The 22,402-nt window shown below is 37.6% G+C and overlaps 1 protein-coding gene across 1 annotated transcript; it reads left to right on the forward strand.

Annotated features, from left to right (window-relative positions):
• The first annotated feature begins 20,961 nt into the window (after positions 1 to 20,961).
• On the forward strand, positions 20,962 to 21,909 carry LOC123810099 (olfactory receptor 4A5-like). Its single transcript, XM_045825552.1, has one exon. The coding sequence runs from the start codon at positions 20,962 to 20,964 to the stop codon at positions 21,907 to 21,909; it is 948 nt and encodes a 315-aa protein (XP_045681508.1).
• Positions 21,910 to 22,402: the final 493 nt, after the last annotated feature.

Raw genomic sequence — 22,402 nt, forward strand, 5'->3', positions numbered from 1 at the left:
TGACTGAACATGTGTGGGGGTTGAGGTGCCAGGAGAGACTCCCTGCCTCACAGGAGAGTTCATTGGACAGACCCACAGGGTCATATAACGTACACAAACCCACCCACATGGAAATCAGCACCAGAAGGACTCAATTTGCATGGTGGAAGTGGGGGAAGTGACTGAAATCTAGCAGAGAGTGGAGCAAATGCCATTGTTTCCTCTCAGACGCCTGCCTAACAAACAGTGTCACAACCCAGTGACTGGGTTGCCCCGCCCAGGTGAACACCTAAGGCTCCACCCCTTACTACATAACATGCATGTGAAGACAAAAAAAATTGCCCAAACAAAAGAACAGATCAAAGCCCCACAGGAAGTACAACTAAGCCACAAAGAGATAGCCAACCTATCAGATGCAGAGCTCAAAACACTGGTAATCAGGATGCTCACAGAAGTGGTTGAATTTGGTTGCAAATTAGATGAAAAAATGAAGGCTATTCTAAGTGAAATAAAGGAAAATATACAGGGAACCAATAGTGATGGGAAGGAAACTGGGACTTAAATCAATGGAGTGAACCAGAAGGAAGAAGGAAACATCCAATCAGAAAAGAATGAAAAAAGAAGAATTCCAAAAAAAAGAGAGGAGAGGCTTAGGAACCTCCAGGACATCTTTAAACATTCCAACATCTGAATCATAGGGGTACCAGAAGGGGAAGAGGAAGAGCAACAAGTGGAAAAGTTATTTGAACAAATAATAAAGGAGAACTTCTCCAATCTGGCAAGGGAAATCGATTTCAAGGAAGTCCAGGAAGCTCAGAGTCCCAAAGAATTTGAACCCAAGGAGGAACAAACCAAGGCACATCATAATTATATTAGCCAAGGTAAAAATGAAGGAGAGAATCCTAGAAGCAGCAAGAGATAAGGGGACAGTCACCTACAAAGGAGTTCCCATCAGACTGTAAGCTGATTTCTCAAAAGACCTTATAGGCAAGAAGGGACTGGAAAGAAGTATTCCAAGTCATGAAAGGCAAGAACCTACATCCAAGATTGCTGTGTCCAGCAAAGCTTTCATTTAGAATGGAAGGGCAGATAAAGTGCTTCTCAGATAAGGTCAAGTTACAGGAGTTCAGCATCACCAAGCCCTTATTTTATGAAATCTTAAAGGGACTTATCTAAGAAAAAGAAGATAAAAAACATGTATAGTAAAATGACAGCAAACCCACAATTATTAACAATGACACCTAAAACAAAAACAAACTAAGCAAATAACTAGAACAGGAACAGAACCACAGAAATGGAGATCATGTGGGACCTTAGCAACAGGGGAGTGGGAGGAGAAGAGAGGGGGAAAGGGTACAGAGAATAAGTAGCATAGATGGTAGGTAGAAAATAGACAGGGGGAGGGCAAGAACAGTCTGGGAAATGTAGAAGCTAAAGAACTTATAAGTATGACACATGGTCATGAACTAAAGGGGAGGGGATGTGGGTGGGAGAGGGTGTGCAGGGTGGAGGGGCGTGAAGGGGGAAAATGGGACAACTGTAATAGCATAATCAATAAAATATATTAAAAATAAAGAAGTTAAGCTAAAGAAAGAAATATCTCACTATTTAGGTCTTAAGGATTCAGTTAACTTTTGGAATATTGCTGAGCAGTAATGGTATCAATAACTTTACTTTCCAATATCTTTCTAATACTTTATATCACACTTCTCATTTTATATTACTTAGCATAGGAAAAAATGATATAATAACTGTGAGTAGAGAAAACCTGGACTTATTTTTAGCTTTAATGCAGATGCCTGTGGGATTTCCCTATAATAATGTGTTCATTAAAAATTAACACCTGAAGTGTCCTCCTAGATACAAGATATCACTCTTCAAAGGAACAACTGGAAACTATTCACCAAAAGTTTACAAGATTAAAGAACTTTAAAAAATGGTGAAGTACCCAGGACTAGCAATGGTGGGACATAATTACTACCCCAGATATGAAGGGGAAATAGGAATAGATTTTTTTTTCAACATGGGAACAACTGTAATAGGAAAAGGAGCATCATTAGACAGGAGCTGTGCCTTGAGTAGAGAGACAGCCATTTCCAAAGTGGCTCATGAGGTAAAGTGGCAGAGGAATTAACACCTTGATGTCTCTTCACTCTCTGATCTCCTGTTATTTCCTTCCACTGGCTGAACTTAAAACAGTTGATGCCCAGTTTACTGGTTAGTTTCTTAGGGCCCAGAATAAAGTGGAAAAGATTAGAGTTGGATCTACAGGAGCAAATGTAGCACATCCATCACACCCAACCCTTTTTGATTCTACTATTCACTTACAACTTTGGAAGGAAAGTAAAACTCTTTTCCCAAGACGGGGAACATAAAAAGTCCCTTTAACTTCCATATCATCAATTGATTTCAGCTCAGACATACTCCCACTTCAAACCTAATTGAAATATGAACCACCAATGCTCTTCATATGAAGTAGCAGAGGAGGGAAGATAAAGAGATAAAGAAATGGTTACATAAAATAAAACATCCACATCAGACTAAGGTTCTAGAGCTTGTTATGTGATCAAAGTTAACAGTCATAACTTCTCAACCACCAATTTTATATTCCTTTCACTTTCTGTCAATTTCTTGGCTAGTCAGAGAATATTATCCAGTTGGGTGATTGGCACCTTAGTTATCATTACAGTCAAATCTATAATGGTTCTGTTTTGTTGTTTTCCCCCTGTTTCTCATTGTTCTCTATTGGGCATGGAAGTAGAAGGAGACATTGTATTTCATACCTTAATTTGACTTGTGGAAACCTAGTTTTCTATTACTAATAAGGACCAAGCACTGAGCTCAGTACAGGGATCTTCCTGTTTCATGAGCCTGGGGAGCCCAACATAACCATGGACATTTTCCATTGAAAACCTAATGGAACAACAATTGTGTTCATTGGTAGAAGCATTCCTCTGTGGGCACTAGGTCTTTCAAACATACCAAGCTCAAACTTCCAAGGAACTCAATCAAAACTACCTTAGGTGGGTTATGTGTAATATGTGTAAGAATGATGAAGGTCATTCTGGACTCCACAGTTGATTCACTAACTTTTGTGTATTCTGACTACAGGAGAGATGGCCTGATGTTAAGTATAGGTGTGGCTGAAGTATATACCATATCATTTAGGATAAGAAACCAACATTTTTTGTTCTGTCTTTTATCTCAAATGGCACTGTAATAGAAACTTCACCATCCCATGTCATCATTTTATCATGTTGGATGCTCCTAGTAATGGGGAAATATTTGAGATCAGTGGCATAGACTGTAGTTATTTTAATATATTGAAAGAGCTCAAGAAAAATATGTCTAAAGAGCTGAGGGAAAAAACTGTGAAACAATTTCTCAATAGCAAGTGACTTATATCAGTAAACAGATGAAAATTATGAAAAAGAACACAAATAAATTATGAACAATAATTGAAATAAGAAATCTGCTAAAGTGGCTCAACAGTAGATCTGAGCGAGCAGAAGGAAGTCAGTGAAGGTGAGGATAGGTCACTGAGATGATCCTGTTAGGGGAATTGGTACATAGAGCTATTCAGAGCCCCCTTTGTCTAATATTAATTTATGGTAGAGACTTGGGTTTATTTCTAGACTCTTTATTCTGTTCCATTGGTCTAAGTGTCTGTTCTTATGTCAGTACCAGGCCGTTTTCATTACAGTGGCCTTGTAATACAGTTTGACATCTGGTATTGTGACCCCTCCTGCTTTGCTCTTCTTTCTCACAATTGCTGCAGCTATTTGGGGTCATTTATGGTTCCATATAAATTGTTTAAGTGTTTGTTCTATACCTGTGAAATATGCCATTAGTACTTTAATAGGTATTGCATTGGATCTGTAAATTGCTTGGGTGGTAAGGACATTTTGATGATGTTAATTCTTCTGATCCATGACCACAGTATATATTTCCATTTGTTTGTGTCTTCCTTAAATTCTTTCTTCAATGTTGTGTACCTTTTTAGTACAGCCATTACCTCCTTGGTTCAGTTTATTCCTAGGTATTTTGTTTTCTTGTTGCTATATCAAATGGGAGTTTTTTCCCCCGACTTCTGTTTCTGCTTTTTTATTGTTGGTGTACAAAAGTGAGTTTGATTTCTGAGTATTGACTTTGTATCCTGCTGTTTTGTCAAATTCAATGATTAGGTCAAGCGGTTTTTTGGTGGGGTCTATAGGATTTTCTATGTACCCTATCATGTCATTTGCAAAGAATGACAGCTTGGTTTCCTCTTTTCCAATTTGAATACCTTTTACTCCCTTTTCTTGTCTAATTGCTGTGGCTAGGACTTCCAATAGTATGTTGAATAGAAGTGGTAAAAGCACACATCCTTGTCTTGTTCCTGATCTCAGTGGGAAAGCTCTCAGTTTTTGCTCATTGAATATGATGTTGGCTGTAGGTCTATCATATATGGCCTTTATTACATTGAGGAATGCTCTCTGTCTTCCCACTTGTCTGAGTGTTTTTATCATAAATGGTTGCTGTACCTTATCCAATGTTTTTTTCCCCACATACATTGGTATGTTCATGTGATTTTTGTCATTGCTTTTGTTTATGTGATATATCATCTTTATTGATTTGTGAATATTGTATCATTATTGTATCCCTGGGATGAATCCCATTTGGTCATAGTGTATGATCTTTTTAATGTATTGCTGGATGTAGTTTGCCAATATTTTGTTGAGGATTTTAGTGTCTATGTTCATCAGGCATATTGGCTTGAAGTTTTCTTTCTTTGTCTGATTGTTATTTGGTTTTGGGATTAGGATAATGCTGGTTTCATATAAAGAATTTGGGAGTCTTCCATCTTCTTGGATTTTTTGGAAAAGTCTGTAAAGGATAGGGGTTAGTTCTTAAACACTTTGTAGAATTCTCTTGTGAAACCATCCAATCCAGGGCTTTTGTAGTTTGGAAGTGTTTTGATTACTTCTTCAATTTTGTCAGCTGTCATTGGTCTGTTCAGGCTTTCTGCTTCTTCTTCATTAAGTTTTGAAGATTACATTTTTCTTGAAATTTTTCCATTTCACCTAGGTTTTCAAGTTTCTTGGCATATTGTTTTCCATAGTAATTTCTTATGATCCTTTGTATTTCTGTGGCATCAGTGGTAATCTGTCCCCTTTCATTTCTGATTGTGTTTATTTGGGTCCTCTCTCTGTTTTCCTTGATGAGTCTGCTTAAAAGCTGTCAATTTTATTTATTTTTTCACAGAACCACCTCCTGGATGTAATGATTCTTAAAATTGTGCCTTTAGTCTGTATGTTGTTTAATTCTGCTCTGATATTGCTTATTTTCTTCCTTCTACTTGCTCTGGGCTGTCTTTGTTGTGGTTCTTTGAGTTCTTGTAGGTGTAGGGTTATGTTATTTATTTGAAGTGTTTCTATTTTTTTTTTTTTTTTAGGTAGGCTTGTATCACTATGAACTTCCCTCTCTGGACTGCCTTTGCTGTGTCCCCTAAGATTTGGATTGTTGTTAGTACATTTTCATTTGTTTCCAGCATCTTTTTGATTTCTTCCTTGATCTCATTCTTGAACGATTCATTTATAACATGCTATTCTATCTCTATGAGTCTGAGTGTTTTTGAGTTTTTTCCTTGAGGTTGGTTTCTAGTTTCCATCCCTTGGGGTCAGAGAAAATGCTTGATATAGTTTCAATTTTTGTTGAATTTGTTGAGGCTTGTTATGTGTCCTATCACATAGTCTATCTTTGAAAATGTTTGATGTGCTTTTTGAGAAGAATGTGTATTTTGCTTTTTTGGGATGAAGGGCTCTCTCTGTATATATCAGTTAAGTCCATTTCCTTTAGGGCATTGTTCAATGCTACAATATCTTTGTTGGTATTTTGTTTGAAAGATCAATCCATTTTTGACAGTGGGATGTTGACTCCCTTAGTATAATTGTGTTGCTGTCAATATCTTTCTTGAAGTCCTCCTAGATTTTCTTTATGTATTTTGGTGCTCCTATGTTGGGTGCCTATATATTTACAACATTTATGTCTTTGTGATGGATTCTTCCCTTGAGTATTATGAAGTAACCTTCTGGGTTTATTTTTATGGTATTTTTTGTAGTCTATTTTGTCTGATATGAGAATTGCAACTCTGGTCCCCACCCCTCCACCCCCCGTTTGTTTGCTTGGAAAATTTGTTTTGAGCCCTTCACTTTCAGTCTGTGTAGGTCTTTAGTCCTGATGTGGATCTCTTGTAGGCAGCATATGTGTGGGTTACACTTTCTTATCCATTCAGCTATTCTATGTCTCTTGATTGGAGTATTTCATGTGTTTGCATTTAAGGTTATTATTGATAGCTTCTTATTCATTTCCATTTCATACCTGTGTTCCTCTCTCTCTCTCACTCTTTTCCTTCCTTTTCTTAAAGCAGTCCCTTTAGCATCTCTTGCAGAGCTGGGTTCGTGGAGATGTATGCTTTTAGACTTCTTTTGTCTGTGGAGCTTTTATTTGGTCTTCTATCTTGATTTAGAGCCTTGCAGGGTAAAGTAGCCTTTGTTGCAGACCTCTGGTTCTCATTACTTGGAATATTTCTTGCCAGTCTTTTCTGGCTTGGAGCGTTTCCATTGAGAAGTCAGCTGCTAGTCTTACTGGGGCTCCCTTGTATGTGACTTCCTGTTTCTCTCTTGCTGTCCTTAAGATTCTCTCTTTGTGTTGAAATGTTGCCATTTTAATTATGATGTGTCTTGAGGTGGGCCTGTTTGGGTTCCTCTTGATTGGGCCTCTCTGTGTTCCTGGATTTGTGTGACATTTTCTCTCTTCAAATTAGGGACGTTTTCCATCATTACTTTTTTCAAACAGGTTTTCTATCCCTTGCTCTTCTTTTGCTCCTTTTGGTATCCCTAATATACGGCTATTATTCCATTTCATGTTGTCCTGCAGTTTCCTTACCACCTGTTTATTCTTTCTGCATCTCTTTTGCTTTTCTTGCTGTATCTGCATGTTTTTTTTTCTACCTTGTCCTCCAGCTCATTGATTTGATCCTCTGCTTCATGCAGCCTGCTTGCAATTCCTTCTATTTTGGTTGTTATTTATGAGATTTTATTGTTCACTTCTTTCTGGTTTTTGTTTATAGTTTCTATTTCCTTTTTCATACTGACATAGTTCTCACTCAGTTCCTTGTAGTTGTCTGTGAGTCCTTTGAGCATCTTTATAACCATTATTTTTAATCCTATATTGATAGTTTAGTTACCTTTCTTTCATTTAGCTCTTTTAGTAGAGAGTCTGTTATTCCTTTGCATTGCATGTTCTTTCTTTGTCTCTCCATTTTAGGTGACTCTTTTTGTTTCTGTGGTTCCTGATGTTTTGCTTTGCTAGCTCTTTGTAAGATGAACTTCTGTCATAGGAATTCAATGAGGTTGAGTGGTGTGGTCTCTTGATCTGCTTGGCTGGATGCTCTATGTTTGTCCTTTCTTCTGTTTGTGTGGGCTCTCTAGTTATACTTTGGTTTTTACATTTTGGTGGTTCCTTTGTTGGTGGTTTCTCTCCTCCAGCAAGTGTACTGATGTTTGCAGCTCCCACCTATTCTTGTATGTGATCAGTGGCAGGGGGTAAGGAAAATGGATTAAGACAGTGGGAGAGCGTTTTATGGGGTTTAAACTACCAGCAAGTGGAGAAGACATAGGAGATTCTTTGGATAAGTACAGTGTTAACTGTGATACTCATCCAACTAGCCACTTTTTACAAAAGAGAAAGAAAGAGAAATATTCACCCCTCTGTTAGAGGGGAAGATGATTGTGAGCTGAATAGAAAACCGAGCAAGGTTAGATGAGGAGATATAGTGTGAGTAAAAGATAAAAAGTAGGTGTAGTGTGAGATATAATAGAGTTAACTACAGTAATAATAATGCTCAGGATTGAAGAGAAGTAGCATAAGATCAGAGAGAGTTGCTGTGTAGTATGTACAATTGTATGGAATAACAATTATGTACAGTAGTTCTGGACAACAATAATATGACAATAAAAATATAGTTTTGAGAACTGGAATAGAAAGTACCTGATCAAGAGTTGTGTGCTGTTGGAACACCAGTGAAGTGAAAGAAGGCAAATTAAAGCGATAATTAAAGAGAGAATAAAAAGAGAATAAGGAAAACCAGTCAAACAATGCAATTAAACAGAGAAAGAAAATGAGGAAAACTAAACATAAGGAAGAGAAATAAAAGCACTAATAAAATAAAAATGATAAAAATAATAATAATAATACACATAAACAGTAAAATCCCAGCTCCATGGGTTAGCAAAGTGACATTTACTCAGTTTCTCTGTTTTTGGTGTTAACCTTGTACTTCCACTTTCATCTGTCTCTGGAATCTTTATAACTCCGAGTCTCATGGTCTCCCTGGGGGAAGAAATAAAGAAAGAAAAAGAAAAGAGAGGATCCAAAAAGAAAGAAAAATGATAAACCTCCTGCTGACTTTAAACCTGTTGAATGAGTTCTGCTGGTTTTCGTAGATGCCACAAGAAGAGGTGGGCTGGGTTTTGCTTTTCTCCCTTCCTATGGTTTTGAGAGGATGGGGACTGGGTTTGGGTTGCAATATTCACAGTTTCCTGGCCTCTGCTGGCCCAGTTCCTCTATTAACTGCTAGGCTAAAATCAGCCACTCAGGCTTTGGGCCCACACAGTGAGTCAATATTGGGCATGGAGCCTGAGACAAGTGAGGTGTGTAGTTCTCCTCAGCTACTCAGTCTCTGGGCATCCAGCATGAGTCAATCTTGGGTGAGGGGGCCCAAGACAAGTGGGGCCTGTGATTCTGCTCAGCTACTCAGTCTCTAGGTGCCCAGTGTGAGTCAATCTTGGGTGCAGAGGCTGAGTAAGTGGGGCACACATTCTGCTCTGCTCTGCTGTCAGGTTCTGGGCATGTGCAGCTGAAATCACCCTTGGGTTCAGGCAGCCACTGCTAAGAGTTCCTTACAAGGCAGCTGTGTGATGTTCTTCACAAGTGCCTGGCTTTTCACACAGCCCACCCTTCTACCTGGTTTGGAGACTATCTGAGTTAGGATCCCACATGCCCAAATTCTCCCTTCTCCAGGTGTAGGCCAGGACCCCAATTTGTCTGGTGCCAGTGTCCACAGTCCCAATGGATGTATACTGCCTCTGTGTGTCTCCCACTTCATCTCTATTCCCCCCAGAGATTTCCAGCATCTAGGTCCTTCTTGGTGGCAGGCTGCCCTCCCTGCTCTGGTAGGGGATGGAGCTGGTGCTCTAACTGTCCTCCCCATATCCTCAGCAGGCACAGGGTGGGGGCCACAGCAGCCTTGGTCCCTGAGCAGATCCCATGGGCCTTACTGTCCTACAGCAATCTCCTTATTATCTGTTTTTGAATGGCCTCTTCAATTTTTTGCCTCTGAACTACATATAAACTGAGATTCCTTTGGCTGTTCACTCTTTTTCTCCAAAGATCAGCCAGGTGTTCCAGCTGGGCATAGAGAGTCCTGGGCTCTGCTCTCACCTACCTCGCTGCCATCTCCTCCCAACAGTGTCTGTAAATGTTGTGTAGTTTATGATTTCAGTAGTATAGTAGATGCTGTCTATAATTAAATAGTTGTCATGTTGGGGTCTGACACTTCATAGACCTCACAAAGTTGAGCCTTAAATGTGATAGCTCCTGTAAAGGACTGACACCCAGACACAGTTCTGCACATAGTCCAGGCTGTTTTAAGTTCCTGTGGATCCATGCAATACAGACAGTCTCAGAGACACATTCTGTTGTTAGACACTGGCAATAAGTTTTGTTTATTTTCACTGAAGCTGCACCCTTATCTGTTTTCCTTGAATATTAGAAGATATGCGTACCGAGTGATACATACTGTCTGTGGACCTTCGGCCTCACAGTCCCCAGTGACTCTCCCTGTACCTCTGAGGCTGAGTTAAGAGGTAAATATTTTTTAATATGGTTACATCTGGAAGTGGGGCCTTTGGGAAGTGATTTGGTCATGAATATGGAGTCCTTATGAAAAGGATTCATGTCCTTATTACAGAGACTACAGAGAGCTCTCTTGTCCTTTATGCCAGGTGAGGACCCAGGGAAGATGGCTGTCTGTGAACTTGAGAGCACGTCCTCACCAGACAGTGCGGCTACCAGAACCTTGACTTGGTGTTCTCTGTTTGTAGAAGTGTGAGAAGTAACTATTTGTTTTATACCAAGCGGTCTATGATATGCTGTTATGGTAGTTCAAAAGGACAGAGACAGGCATTTAGTTAATTTTTAAATTTGTATAGTTACTTCATGTGATAAGATAAAAGTCTTGGTTAATTGTCTGCATCCAATGGTCTCTGTGAAGTCAGGGAAAGCTACTTCACTGTCTTTGTGCTCTCTGTTCCCTGCACAATGGCTGAGACATAGAATCCACTCCATTGACTTTGTCAATTTTATTCTTGAATTTTTGATCTATTGCAATGAGAATTTTACTGATGAGTTTTGAAGAACTCTTTCTAGATTAAATTTACATGCATATTTGCTACAAATTTTTCTTTTTTGATATTTGCTATAAATATTTCCCTTATGTTATTTATGCTATAATCATGGGTGTTTTTACAGAAATATGTTATATTTTAATATTCTTTCACTTTTTGATTTTTTTATCATATCACATTTGGAAAATTCCATTTTCTAATTAAAAGGTTTTATGATTTATAACAACTTATGTTTCTAAAATGACATTTAAATATTTTGTAAACCCAATTAGAATTTATTTTATGATGATAAAATATCTAAGCTTATTTCTTCCAAATAGGTAAAATAGTTTGTTTTATTATTTATTCCATTAATAAGTAAAACCTTTCTATTTACTGTGTCAAACTTTATACACCTACAAGGTTCAATATTAGGGCTGTTGCTCTTGGTTCTCCTTCTCCTCCTGCTGTTAGTTCATGGAAAACCTGACTGAACAATTCTTTTGCTGTGGTCTGAAGTCACTCTCTAGTATTGAGATGACTGCTGACCATTTAAGGAGTGTCCTAGATAATTTTGTTTATATGAATAGTGCCTAGCAGTAATGGTTGGGAGATTAGGTTGTTGTTCTGGGTCCTTCTTTTTATGTTCGTTCCATGTAGATAAAGGACTATATAGACAAAGTGTCTCCAGTGACATTGTCAGACTTGTTAAATGGCAACTCAGGACTTCCAGTGGGAGGTGGCAGAAGCTGTCAGGGCAGTTAAGATCTCATCCCATCCTCACATCAGCTTGAAGTCCAGGGTCTGAAGTTAGAAATCCAGACTCCATGGCACATCATAGGAAATAACCAACCAAAGGAATAGGTGCTCCACAGAATGAGAGAAAATATTTGCACATCATATAATTCACAAGGGGTTAATATCCAAATTAGATGAGGAATTTCTATAACTCAGTAGGAAAAAATTCTCAAATAACCTTGTAAAAATAGCTAAAGGACCTGAATATCCATTAAAAATACTGTATTGTCATTGTATTAGTTGGTTCAATTTTTTCTCTTTTGCCCTCCTCTGCCTAGCCGACACCCCTCCTCTGGTTGCCACAGTCATTCCCCACCCTGTTGTCCATGTCTTTGGGGCATTCATACATGTTCCTTACTAGTATCCTAGTAAGGAACATAGTTCCTTCCCCTTCTTTGCAACCTTATTCCCTTCCCACCTGTCCTCTCCTCACCTTCAGTCTGTTCCATGTTTCCATGCCTCTGGTTCTATTTTGCTTGTTAGTGTATTTTGTTCATTGGGTTTCTCTTATAGGTGAGATCATATGGTATTTGTCTTTCACTGCCTGGCTTATTTCACTTAGCATAATGTTCTCCAGTTCCATCCAAGCTTTCAGGAATGGTAGGAGCGCCTTCTTTTCTTCTGGGTCAAAAGTGAGCAACAATAAGAAAAGGCAGTTCTATTTCTAGGTTTTTAAGGACATTCCATACTGTTTTCCACAGTGGCTACACCAGTCTGCATTCCCACCAACAGTGGACTAAGGTTCCCTTTTTCTCCACAACCTCCCCAGCACTTGTTTGTTGATTTATTAGTGATGGCCATTCTGACAGGTGTGAGGTGGTATCCCATTGTGGTTTTAACTTGCACCTCTGATGGCTAGTGGTGTTGAGCATCTTTTGGTATGTCTATGTTCACAGCAGTGCTATTTATGACGGTGTGGCAAAGTCACATTGCAGATCAGCACGTGGGATGAGAGATTGTATTTGTTTTGTGGAAATACAGTTGTTCAGATTTCCAAAACAGCATGCTCTCAGTTTTATTCTGATTGAGTTGAATATAGAGATCATTTTGAAATAAATAACGTCTTAACAATTGTGAATTTTCTAATTCCTGAACATAATATACCCAATTATTTGGGTGTTTAAATCTTAATTCTGAAGAGATGTGTAGTTTTTAGACAGGGATGTTGCTCATTTTTTCCTAAGTATTTATATTTTCAGATGCTATTGTAAAAGGTGCTTCAATTGTTTTTATTTACCAATTGTTGTTGATGCTAATATATAGAAGTGAAATTGAATAATTTTTTTGACATTGAATTTTATAGACTTGCTAAATTTCCATATTATTTCTAGTAATCTCTGAAGGTTATTTAGTGTTTCCCATGACATAATCATCTGCAGAAAAGGATGGTTCATTTCTTAGGAGATAAAGGAGTACTTAGCTTATCAATTTCTTTGAGTCATTTCAGCAGGTTGTGTTTTCCTCATACTTCACCCATTTCATATAAGTTATCCAATTCACTGAGTTAACATTTTCATAACTACAGTTGATTATGCCTTATATTTTATTTTTCTTTTTTAAATTATATTTTTGACTTAACATGGAACATTTTATGTTTAATTTGTAGCCCACAGTAGCCTATAAGTGCACTGGTAGTTCCCCTGAGATAATGGGGGAAATGCTCCCAGTCTACTTTAGATGGAATGGTTGATTTTGAGGATCCTAGTATTATTTATTTTTTCCACATTTTTTAAAAATTAAGTTTATTGGGGTCACATAGCTGAATAAGATTATGTAGGTTTCAAGTGTACATTTCTATGACATGTGTTCTGTATATAGATTTGTGTTCTCACTACCCAAAGTCAAATCTTCTTTTTTTTTAAATATAGATTTTATTTGTTTATTTTTAGAGAGGGGGGAAGCGAGAAACAAAGAAGGAGAGCAATATTGATCAGTTGCCTCCCATACCTTCCCAATCAGGGACCTGGTATACAATCCAGGCATGAGAATAGAATCGGTGAACTTTCATTTTGTGGAATGATGCCCAACACACTGAGACACACCAATCAGGGCTAAAGTCAAATCCATTGTTGCCATGGTTTTAGCCCCTTTTACTCTGCATAAGGGATCTGTATGATGTTCATCTGCTTTTATTTATGATATGAATAATTTGTCTTTTTTCTCTTTTCTCTCTAGGTACCAACTTTCGGCTGTTTTGCTTTTCTTTGCTTCTATTTTAATGAGTTTTAAAAATCTTATCTTTATTAGGTCCACCATAACATATTTCTGTATAAACTGTTTCCATGTCTTTAGGGAGCTTTATTATGCTCTTTCATGCCTTTGGGAATGACCTTCTGACATCACCTATGAAATAAAGGGCACTTGTGATGCTATTCAATTGTAACTCTATGAAAATCCAATGACCTCCAGAAGTTTTCTTTCCAATGAGCTGCATGTGTTGACTGCCTTAGGGAATTATTGAATCTCCAATTCAAGTTTTCACAACAGGATGTTGGGATTAGGCTTCTGCCAAAGTCCCCAGGCTTTAAATATTCATATAGTAGACCCTTCCAAGAACATCTGAGCACTAGCATTATGGGGTTCCAATGGCACTGTATGAATAATTTCCCATTTCAGTCCCCTGGAGTCAGGGTTCTTTCTTTCTTGTTTTATACTAGGATGTGAGAGAGATCATAATGGATTAGGTAGGATTTGTAGAATTCTCCAATGGTCATGGAGTATGTTATTCCCATATATTTTCCAGTTGGTGTAGGCTTGGTGTTTTGACTAGATTGAAATGTGATAGTTGACTAAAAATGTTTACCATAGCTCCCATATCCTCCCAAACATCTTCATTTAAGAAACTTTTATGATGTTATCAATGTAATAGCTTGACTTATTGAGAGTATGTTCATATCTAAATATCCTTTCCAAACATGACAATAGATATGGCTAATAGAGAATTCATGTGGATCATTGCATATTTTGAGGCAAGATCTGTATCAGTTAATATTTGCAGTGTATTGTGCTTACTGAAGTATGTACATTTAGCTTCAGGGCTATTGTAATTATGATCATATCCAGTGAACATCTATCATTCAGATGAACAGAAAGCATTAATAGTTCTTTGCATTCAGTGAAAGGAATGTGGAGAATTGAACCTATGCATGTATTTGTTCTCCAGTTCTGAGTCCTAATTTAGTCCAGAGTATTCTTATCATATGAGATAGTTTTTTAAAATTAAGGATATCTTCTCCATATTTTGCCACTTAATCTGAAGAGAAGGACAGTGCTTAGATGTACCCTTTAAATCTTAGAAGTAATGTGTGTAATATTTGTAGTTGGTAGATTGTGTCCATTTTCTTTAAGCTGGAAAGCACCAAATTTTGGTGGGCTTAGCACATAATTAAAATCTTCAGCTGGTTCAGATAGGTATTTAATGTCTCCTTATCTAAGGCCCTCATGACAATATATGTGGATGTGGAGATGCTCAGTGCAGACCATAGTAAATCATCCTAGGGAAGTTACAGTAGGAGCCATCACAGACTTGATGTAGAGGCAGGCTCTTGTTGGAAAATAATTCCTTTCTTGTAGCAAGTTACTTACTTGGTAGTAGGCTGAAAATAAAGAACTGAATTAATGGACTAGAAGTTATTATGATCCCACTGAAATGATTCAGTCCTGCAGAACTACACAACTGTGATTACTTGTCCATACAATAGTTGAAACATCAAAATCAATAAATCCCCAAAGCCCACACTTTTCTGACTTTGAGCTCTGGACCTGTAACACCTAGTAGGGGTATCCAAACTTTTGGCATCCCTTAACCATATTGGAAGAAGAATTGTCTCACACAATACATTAAATTCTCAACACTAATAGAAACTGTTGAGCCAAAAAAAGTTTTAAGTAAATTTATGTATTTGTGTTGGGCTGCATTCATAGCCAGCCTTGGCTCTAAATGCCTGTGGGTAGCAGGTTAGACACTCCTGGCAGTAAGGACCTCATTTTCTAGGGATATGGTTGATAAAAGGACTCAAAACTAGTTTTCCCTTCATTCAAACTTAAATATTGTTTGCCTTATCTAAAGATTTCCTAAAATGAAACCCATTAGTTTTTATTCACTTTATTTAATTTTTTCTTTCCAAAGCACAGGCTTTTCATCTACTTGACTGTGTTTCATTCTTTCTTGGCAAGACCCAAATCTTTTTCTCTAAGGATTGTTCTAGGGAAGAAAACTGTCATTACTTCATTTGAATTTGTTCCAAATATTCTAGTATACTAATCCATAGTAACCTTTCATTCCCTTTTCCTTAAAACAGAACTGATGTAAAAATCCAGAGAGGCTGGATTTGCCCATAAATGTGGAAGAATTAGTTTTCTAATAGAAATACCTGAGAGATTTCTGGAAACTCAACTTTCTGCCTAAGCTGAAGTCTATCTTCAACTGTGTCTGATTCTTTGATATTTCCTTGTTATATTTTCCTCAACATAGATATCTCTTGTTGCTTGTAGAAACTTGTGTAAAGTCCCAGTTTTCTGGGATGAAGTTGGGGAGAGGAAGAGACATACATTTAATTAGGGAAAAACTGTCTTTAGGGATATGCACTGTTTGAGTGATTGAAAGGCTGAAGAATTCTACTACCTGGGAGAACTCCCAGTCATTGGTATTTGAGGAAGATAAATCCCAGCATTTGTCTTGTTAGCTACAGAGACTAATGGTCAGAGACACAAATGTTATCCTAAATGTTGATAGGAAAGTACTTTTAATTTACCTTACCTCAATTGACTGAGGAGAAGTACATTCAAATAACTACATCCAGTGTTTTAAAATTTCTGGGGTTTTTGTTTTGGCAAAGAATAGATTTGGTCAAGTTAATTTCCACAAATTCGGCCAATTTTACAAAACCATGAGAACACCGCATCTTTGTTTTTCTTTGAAGAAATTTTCCCTGAATGTGAGAGTGTTCAAGTATTTTACAAGTAAATATTTATGTTTTATTTAAGTGTCTTTGTATCCTAGATATGTGTGTTGGATACTGCAACCCTTGTCTGGAAGACTGAGGGGATGCGGAGTCTGTGTGGAAACATGGGAAGTGTGGCCACATGAAGCTATTTCCACATCTACTGATCACTATACATTACTCAGTGTTCCATGGTCTCACATAGATACAGGAGGTACCCACAGTCACTGGCAATGACAGAAGCACTGAATTTTAAGACTAAGGGAAAGACCTGAGGTGAGCTCTTAGAACAACCAAAAATCATAGACAATATTTAAATGTTGCTCATGTCTTAGATATACACATTTTCATTGGAAGAAATCTGAATTAAGAAAATTAAGCTAGCAAAATAGGGAAATGAACCAGAATATATGAAATGTGTTCGGTTCCTAGCATTGGAGCCTGCCAGGTGTTTCTTGTTTGTTTTGTTAAATAACAAGGAGAAACATGGAATGCATTTGAAGTAACCTAATGTGTTCATAGTCTTGGTTCATGAGCTATTATATTTTACATGGTAAATTTATATTTCTAATTATTGTATCACCTTAAAATCAGAGAATTTATGATACATCATCTGTATACTGTATTGTGTGTTTACCACCGAAACTCAGATCTTTTCCCCTCACCATATGTAGGACCCACTTTACCCTTTACTACCCTCCCACCTTCCTTCTGGGGTAACCACCATACTGTTGTCTGTGACCATGAGGTTTTTATTTTTTTGTTTTTCTTCCTTGTTAATGCATTGCTTGTTGTTTTCTTTTCCACATTTGAGTGAAACCATCTGGTCCTTGACTTTTTCTGTCTGACTTTTTTCACTTAGTAGAATCTTGAGGTCCATCCACATTGTCACAATGGCAGGGTTTCAACTTTTGTCATGGTGGAGTACTATTGTGTGCATGTGCCACATCTCCTTTACCCAGCCACCTACTGAGGGACACTTTGGTTTTTTTCATGTCTTGGTCACCATGAATAAGGCTGCAATGAACATAGGGGTGCATATATCTTATGTTACCTGCCAAACTTAATTTAAAAACAATGAGAGAATTTAAAGATGTAACATAACATGTGCTTTAAAATAAGGAGAAGTGAAATCTTCTATTTTAGAAGCTTTGTAAGAGATTTTGAATTTTTCATTTTGAAATTTTAAAATTATACTTTACATTCAATATTATTCTGTACTTGTTTCAGGGCTATAGCATAGTGGCCACACAATCATATACTCCACATTTTGTTCACCTTGATACTTCAAGTACCCACCCTGCCCCATACATAGTTATTACAACATTACTGACCACAGTCCCCATGTGGGATTTTGATTTTGATATGGAATGTAGATATGTGTGAACATTTTCAAAACTGAAATTCATAGACACAGACAACAGTACTGTGGTAAGCAGAGGGAATGTAGGTGTTAGTAATGAAGGGTAGAGGGGGCCAAATCTATGGTGATGGGAGATGATTTGACTTTGGGTAGTAGGCACACAGTGCAATACACAGATCTTGTATCATAGAAATGTACCCTTGAAACCAATATGAGCTTACTAACTAATACTATCCCATTAATTTAATAAAAATTAGCACAGCAACCCATATGGTACATATTTGAAAGAAACCTGTGTTTAGGGAAGTGCCTTGCTTATTATCACTTGTGGAGTCATAAAACTGTAATTTTAAAGTACTTCAGAGGATATTTTTGTTACTGTGGAATTTTACTTTATCTTTTTAAAAGGCTATACTACTGTTAAGAAACTATGTTAAATGATGTTTTTCAAATAGAGGAATGTTAACTTAGCAGTTTAAGTTGAAAGTCTAATAATACTATCTGTGAGTTTTTATAGTATTAGATCTTTGATGACTTAAACAACAGAGAATAGATTATATACCCAGTTTTTAAAAAATATTTTATTTATTTATTTTTAGAGAGAGGGGAAAGGAAGGAGAAAGAGTGGGGAAAACATCAATGTGTGGTTGCCTCTAGTGCATCCCCACTGGAGACCTGGCCAGCAACCCAGGTATGTGTCCTGATTTGGAATTGAACTTGCAATGCTTTGGTTCACAGGCCCATAACAATCCACTTGCCACACCAGCCAGCCCCAGTTTTTATATCTAATAATTTAACTGGCTAGTAAGAGATTTATTTTGGACAATTCTAACATTGATGAATAATAAGAGTAGGGCCCTAGGTAGTCCTGCATGAAATAAGGAGTGAGAAAAAGAGAATTGGATATAGACTACCTATATCCTCCTGTACCTCAAAAGGTGTGTCTTTATCAGAGTACAGCTTCAACAATGGTAGAGCTTCTCAATGAACTGGAAGCAGCAACATGAATGAGGCATGCAGAATGGTCCTCACAGCTGCCTTCTAAAGAAGGCTCAACCTTTCAGCACATCCTCCCTCCACATCCACCCCCCCCCCTCGGCCAAATCTATGGGAATGAAATCAGCTTGTCTATCTTTGAATTTAAGTGATTTTGTGATTTTCCTCTGCAACAAATAAGCAAAAAATTTAGGTTTGTATTTACAGTTGGCCACTTCTTCTCTGTTTCTTAATTTTTTCCTTTACCGTAAGATGTAGAGAATCTGAGGAATCATTATTTTTTAAAAATTTTCTTGTTTTTTTTTTTTATTAAACTGTGCTCTGTGTTGATTTCTTATGGTGTCTTAAGATGCTCCCTGAGTGTTCCCTTGAAGATCCCTGGGGATCAGGCTTCTAACACTCCCTCAAGAAAAGATTTTCCTGAAGAAGATATTTTAAAAGACTACTAGTCTCACTTAATTATCACATTAATATAGTTATTTCCAGTGGATATTTATGTCTTAAATATAATTTCTCCTTTCTGATTTGATCCTTTTTTTCCATCATATTATGCTATTCAGTTTTTCTTATGATGGATGGATTCCACTTTTTTCCCTGTTATTCTGCTTGCTTCTAGTCCAAATACATTCCACCACAGGTGAATACTACTACTCATGTATAATCAAATAGATAATTCCTGTGATATACAGTCTTTGCCTAAAGAGGGGTTCATTAATTATAATATTCTTTTTATCCTTTTCTATGCCTATAATTCTTACTCCACTAACAATGATGCAAATGATTCCTTGTGATAGAATGTTGATAGTGAAGTGTTGAAGAACATTAATGATAGCTATTATTTATTGAAGCTTACTGGGTGCCAGCCCATATTCTAGGTATTTACTTGTAATAAAACAACAATCCAAGGGACAGGCTCTATTGGTATCCCCATCCTAAAAAGCATGAAACTGAGGCACAGATAAGGTTATTGGATTGCCCAAGGTCCCATAGTAGTATGTGGCAAGGCTGGGATTTCAACACAGGCAATGCATCTCCAGAGTCCATGTGATTGATTACTGTGGTACACTCTCCCTCAAAGGGTGTTTTGGGTAATAAACAAGTATACACTGAATAGAGTAACTTGAAATCAGTATTTGGTGTCTGTAATGATAAAAACTCTCTTCCCCCCTGGTTAACATTTTTAGAGGAACAGTTATCGGCTTGGAAATTTCTATTTTATTATAAAAATATGAAAAAGCCAGTAGAAGAGAAAGTAAGATAGGGTTGCACAAAGAGTGCCATGGAAAGTAAGACTGGACAAGGTTTCTGAGATTGTCTAGTTCCAGCCTTTTATCTTCTCAAAGAGGAAACTGAGATAGAGATGCAATTACATTCAGAAATGACTCAATCTCATGCCTTCTTACAGTGACCTTGGGCTCTTCCCTTGAGTATGCTGATTGTTGGAACCTGGGCACCAAAGCCCCATTTCAGAGCACTCTCAGCCCCTTGGTAAAATTTTAAGTATAACCATGTTTCATTGTCTTGTACCTCTCTTTTCAGTGTCTGTGTTCCCCTTCCTCAATATCAGGGTCACCCCAAGAGTTTTGAAAAAATAATACCCGCTGGTAACATAAGAGTTCATGACAGTCACGAGTCAGTGAAGTTCAAAAATATTTGGTGAAAATCTAAATAGTGCCTCTGTGTCAAGGGTTATAGGATAACAAAGATTACATAGATCAAATTACAACTTCTTATGAAACTGATAGTAAAAAAAAAAAAAGAAAGAAAGCTTGCTGACAGTGACAGAGTCCAACTGAGTAATTGCTTTATGGAATAATGTGCCAGGAATGTCATGGTCTGATGTATTCCAGTGTGTGGAAATGTAATGATAGATCCATGAAGACTGAACATCCTTTGAGATATGCAGGACTGAGTACCTAATAGCAACTTTTCATAGTGTTAAGTGAGTTATTCCAAAGAGGCATGATTTTTGGTGCTACATCAATTATATTATAAAGGTTCTCACCACAAGTAGTAACAACTCAGAGGACTGACTTCATGTCAAATATTTAAAGATTTTTTTTTGCCACCAGCAGAGAGTAAGTCATTGCTGACTTGTGTGCCCAGGACTGACAGTTCAAATAAGGCTCTATTAAAGACACAACTGGCTGTGGGGCCTTTGATACTTTTCTTTGTGGACAATTCACTAAGACTTAGAGGGAGATCCTTTGACTTGTAGCCTAAAAAAAATCTTCTGAGGAGAAACAGAATTGTCAAGGGAAGGTGCAATCGGGTATTAGGAAGAAGAACTCATAGATATTCACCAAATGTTTACTGTGTGTAAAGTGCTGTAGAAAATAAAATAATGAAGATGTGCTCCAAAACATAATGGATGTTTTCATAGTGTGTTCATGGTTTCATTACAGGTCCCTTCTCCTGACCTCTCACCCTGGAAACAGGCTTTAGAGAAGAATAAATGGGACATAGAAACAATGTGACAGAATTTGTCCTCCTGGGCCTCACTCAGGATCCTGGGGGCCAAAAAGCATTATTTGTCATATTTTTTCTCATTTACATTGTGACAGTGGTGGGCAACCTGCTCATTGTGGTGACTCTGCTTGCCAGCCCCTCCCTGGGCTCCCCCATGTACCTCTTCCTCATCTATCTGTCATTCATTGATGCAGTGTATTCCACTGTCATTTCACCCAAATTGATCCTAGACTTACTTTGTGGTCAAAAGACAATTTCCTTCTCAGCTTGCATGGGACAGCTGTTTCTGGAACACCTTTTTGGAGGTTCTGAGGTGTTCCTTCTGGTGGCCATGGCCTATGATCGGTATGTGGCCATCTGTAAGCCACTGCACTACATAACCATCATGAATAGACAGGTTTGCTTCCTGCTGATGATGGTGTCTGGGGCTGGAGGTTTTGTGCATTCTTTGATCCAACTTCTCTTTGTGTACAACCTTCCCTTTTGTGGCCCCAATGTCATTGACCACTTCATGTGTGACATGTACCCACTATTAGAACTTGCCTGCACTGACACCTACATCTTAGGTCTCTCTATGGTTGCCAATGGTGGAGCAATGGCTATAGTCATCTTTATTTGTCTACTAATATCCTATGGAGTCATCCTAAGTTCCCTTAAAACTCACAGTCAGGAAGGGAGGCACAAAGCCCTGTCTACCTGTGGTTCCCACATCATGGTTGTTGTTCTCTTTTTTGTTCCCTGCATTTTTATTTATGTGAGACCTGTTTCTAACTTCCCTGTTGATAAATTTGTAAGTGTGGCTTATACTGTTATTACTCCTATGTTGAATCCTCTAATATACACTTTGAGAAATGCAGAAATGAGAAATGCTATGAAAAAACTCTGGTGGAACAAGTTAATTAAGGACAGAATGAGAATGTGTCATTTAAATTAAATGCACTTGGTACTAATTCTGAAGCAACAAACAGGCAATGCATTCTAACAAGGGATGACTTAGTCAACTCAATGTGTTGTCTTGGGATGCTTGTCTGTATTCATACAAAGATATCAAAAATTAGAACAAATTATTCTTTGAGGTTAGAATTGATTTAATACAGAAATTCTGAAGGATGACTAAAAAGGCACAGGTAATTTTCCTATTACTAGGAAAAATAAGTTCATTTTGTAACTTTTTTTTATTGTTCAGTTACAGTTGTCTTGTTTTTTTCCCTGTTGATCTTCCCTACCCTGTAGCACCAACTCCCACTTTGGCAGTCAATGTCTTCCACTTTGTCCATGGCGATGACTTCCTCATTTGGATGTCTTGGCTTGCCCCTACACCTTTCCTTGTTAACCCCCTACCTCCTCCACTCTAGTCATTCTCAGTTTGTTCTCTATTGTTCATAATGGAATGGGCTTTAGAAGAGTTTTGTTTTCTCTGGAAAGTG

The sequence above is a fragment of the Phyllostomus hastatus genome, unplaced genomic scaffold (assembly GCF_019186645.2).
Source record: "Phyllostomus hastatus isolate PE091 unplaced genomic scaffold, TTU_PhHast_1.1 phas_scaffold_585, whole genome shotgun sequence".
Lineage (NCBI taxonomy): Eukaryota > Metazoa > Chordata > Mammalia > Chiroptera > Phyllostomidae > Phyllostomus > Phyllostomus hastatus.

Bases quoted from the DNA above. Each gene is read 5' to 3' on its own strand.
- LOC123810099 (XM_045825552.1), top strand. From the start codon at position 20,962: ATGGGACATAGAAACAATGTGACAGAATTTGTCCTCCTGGGCCTCACT.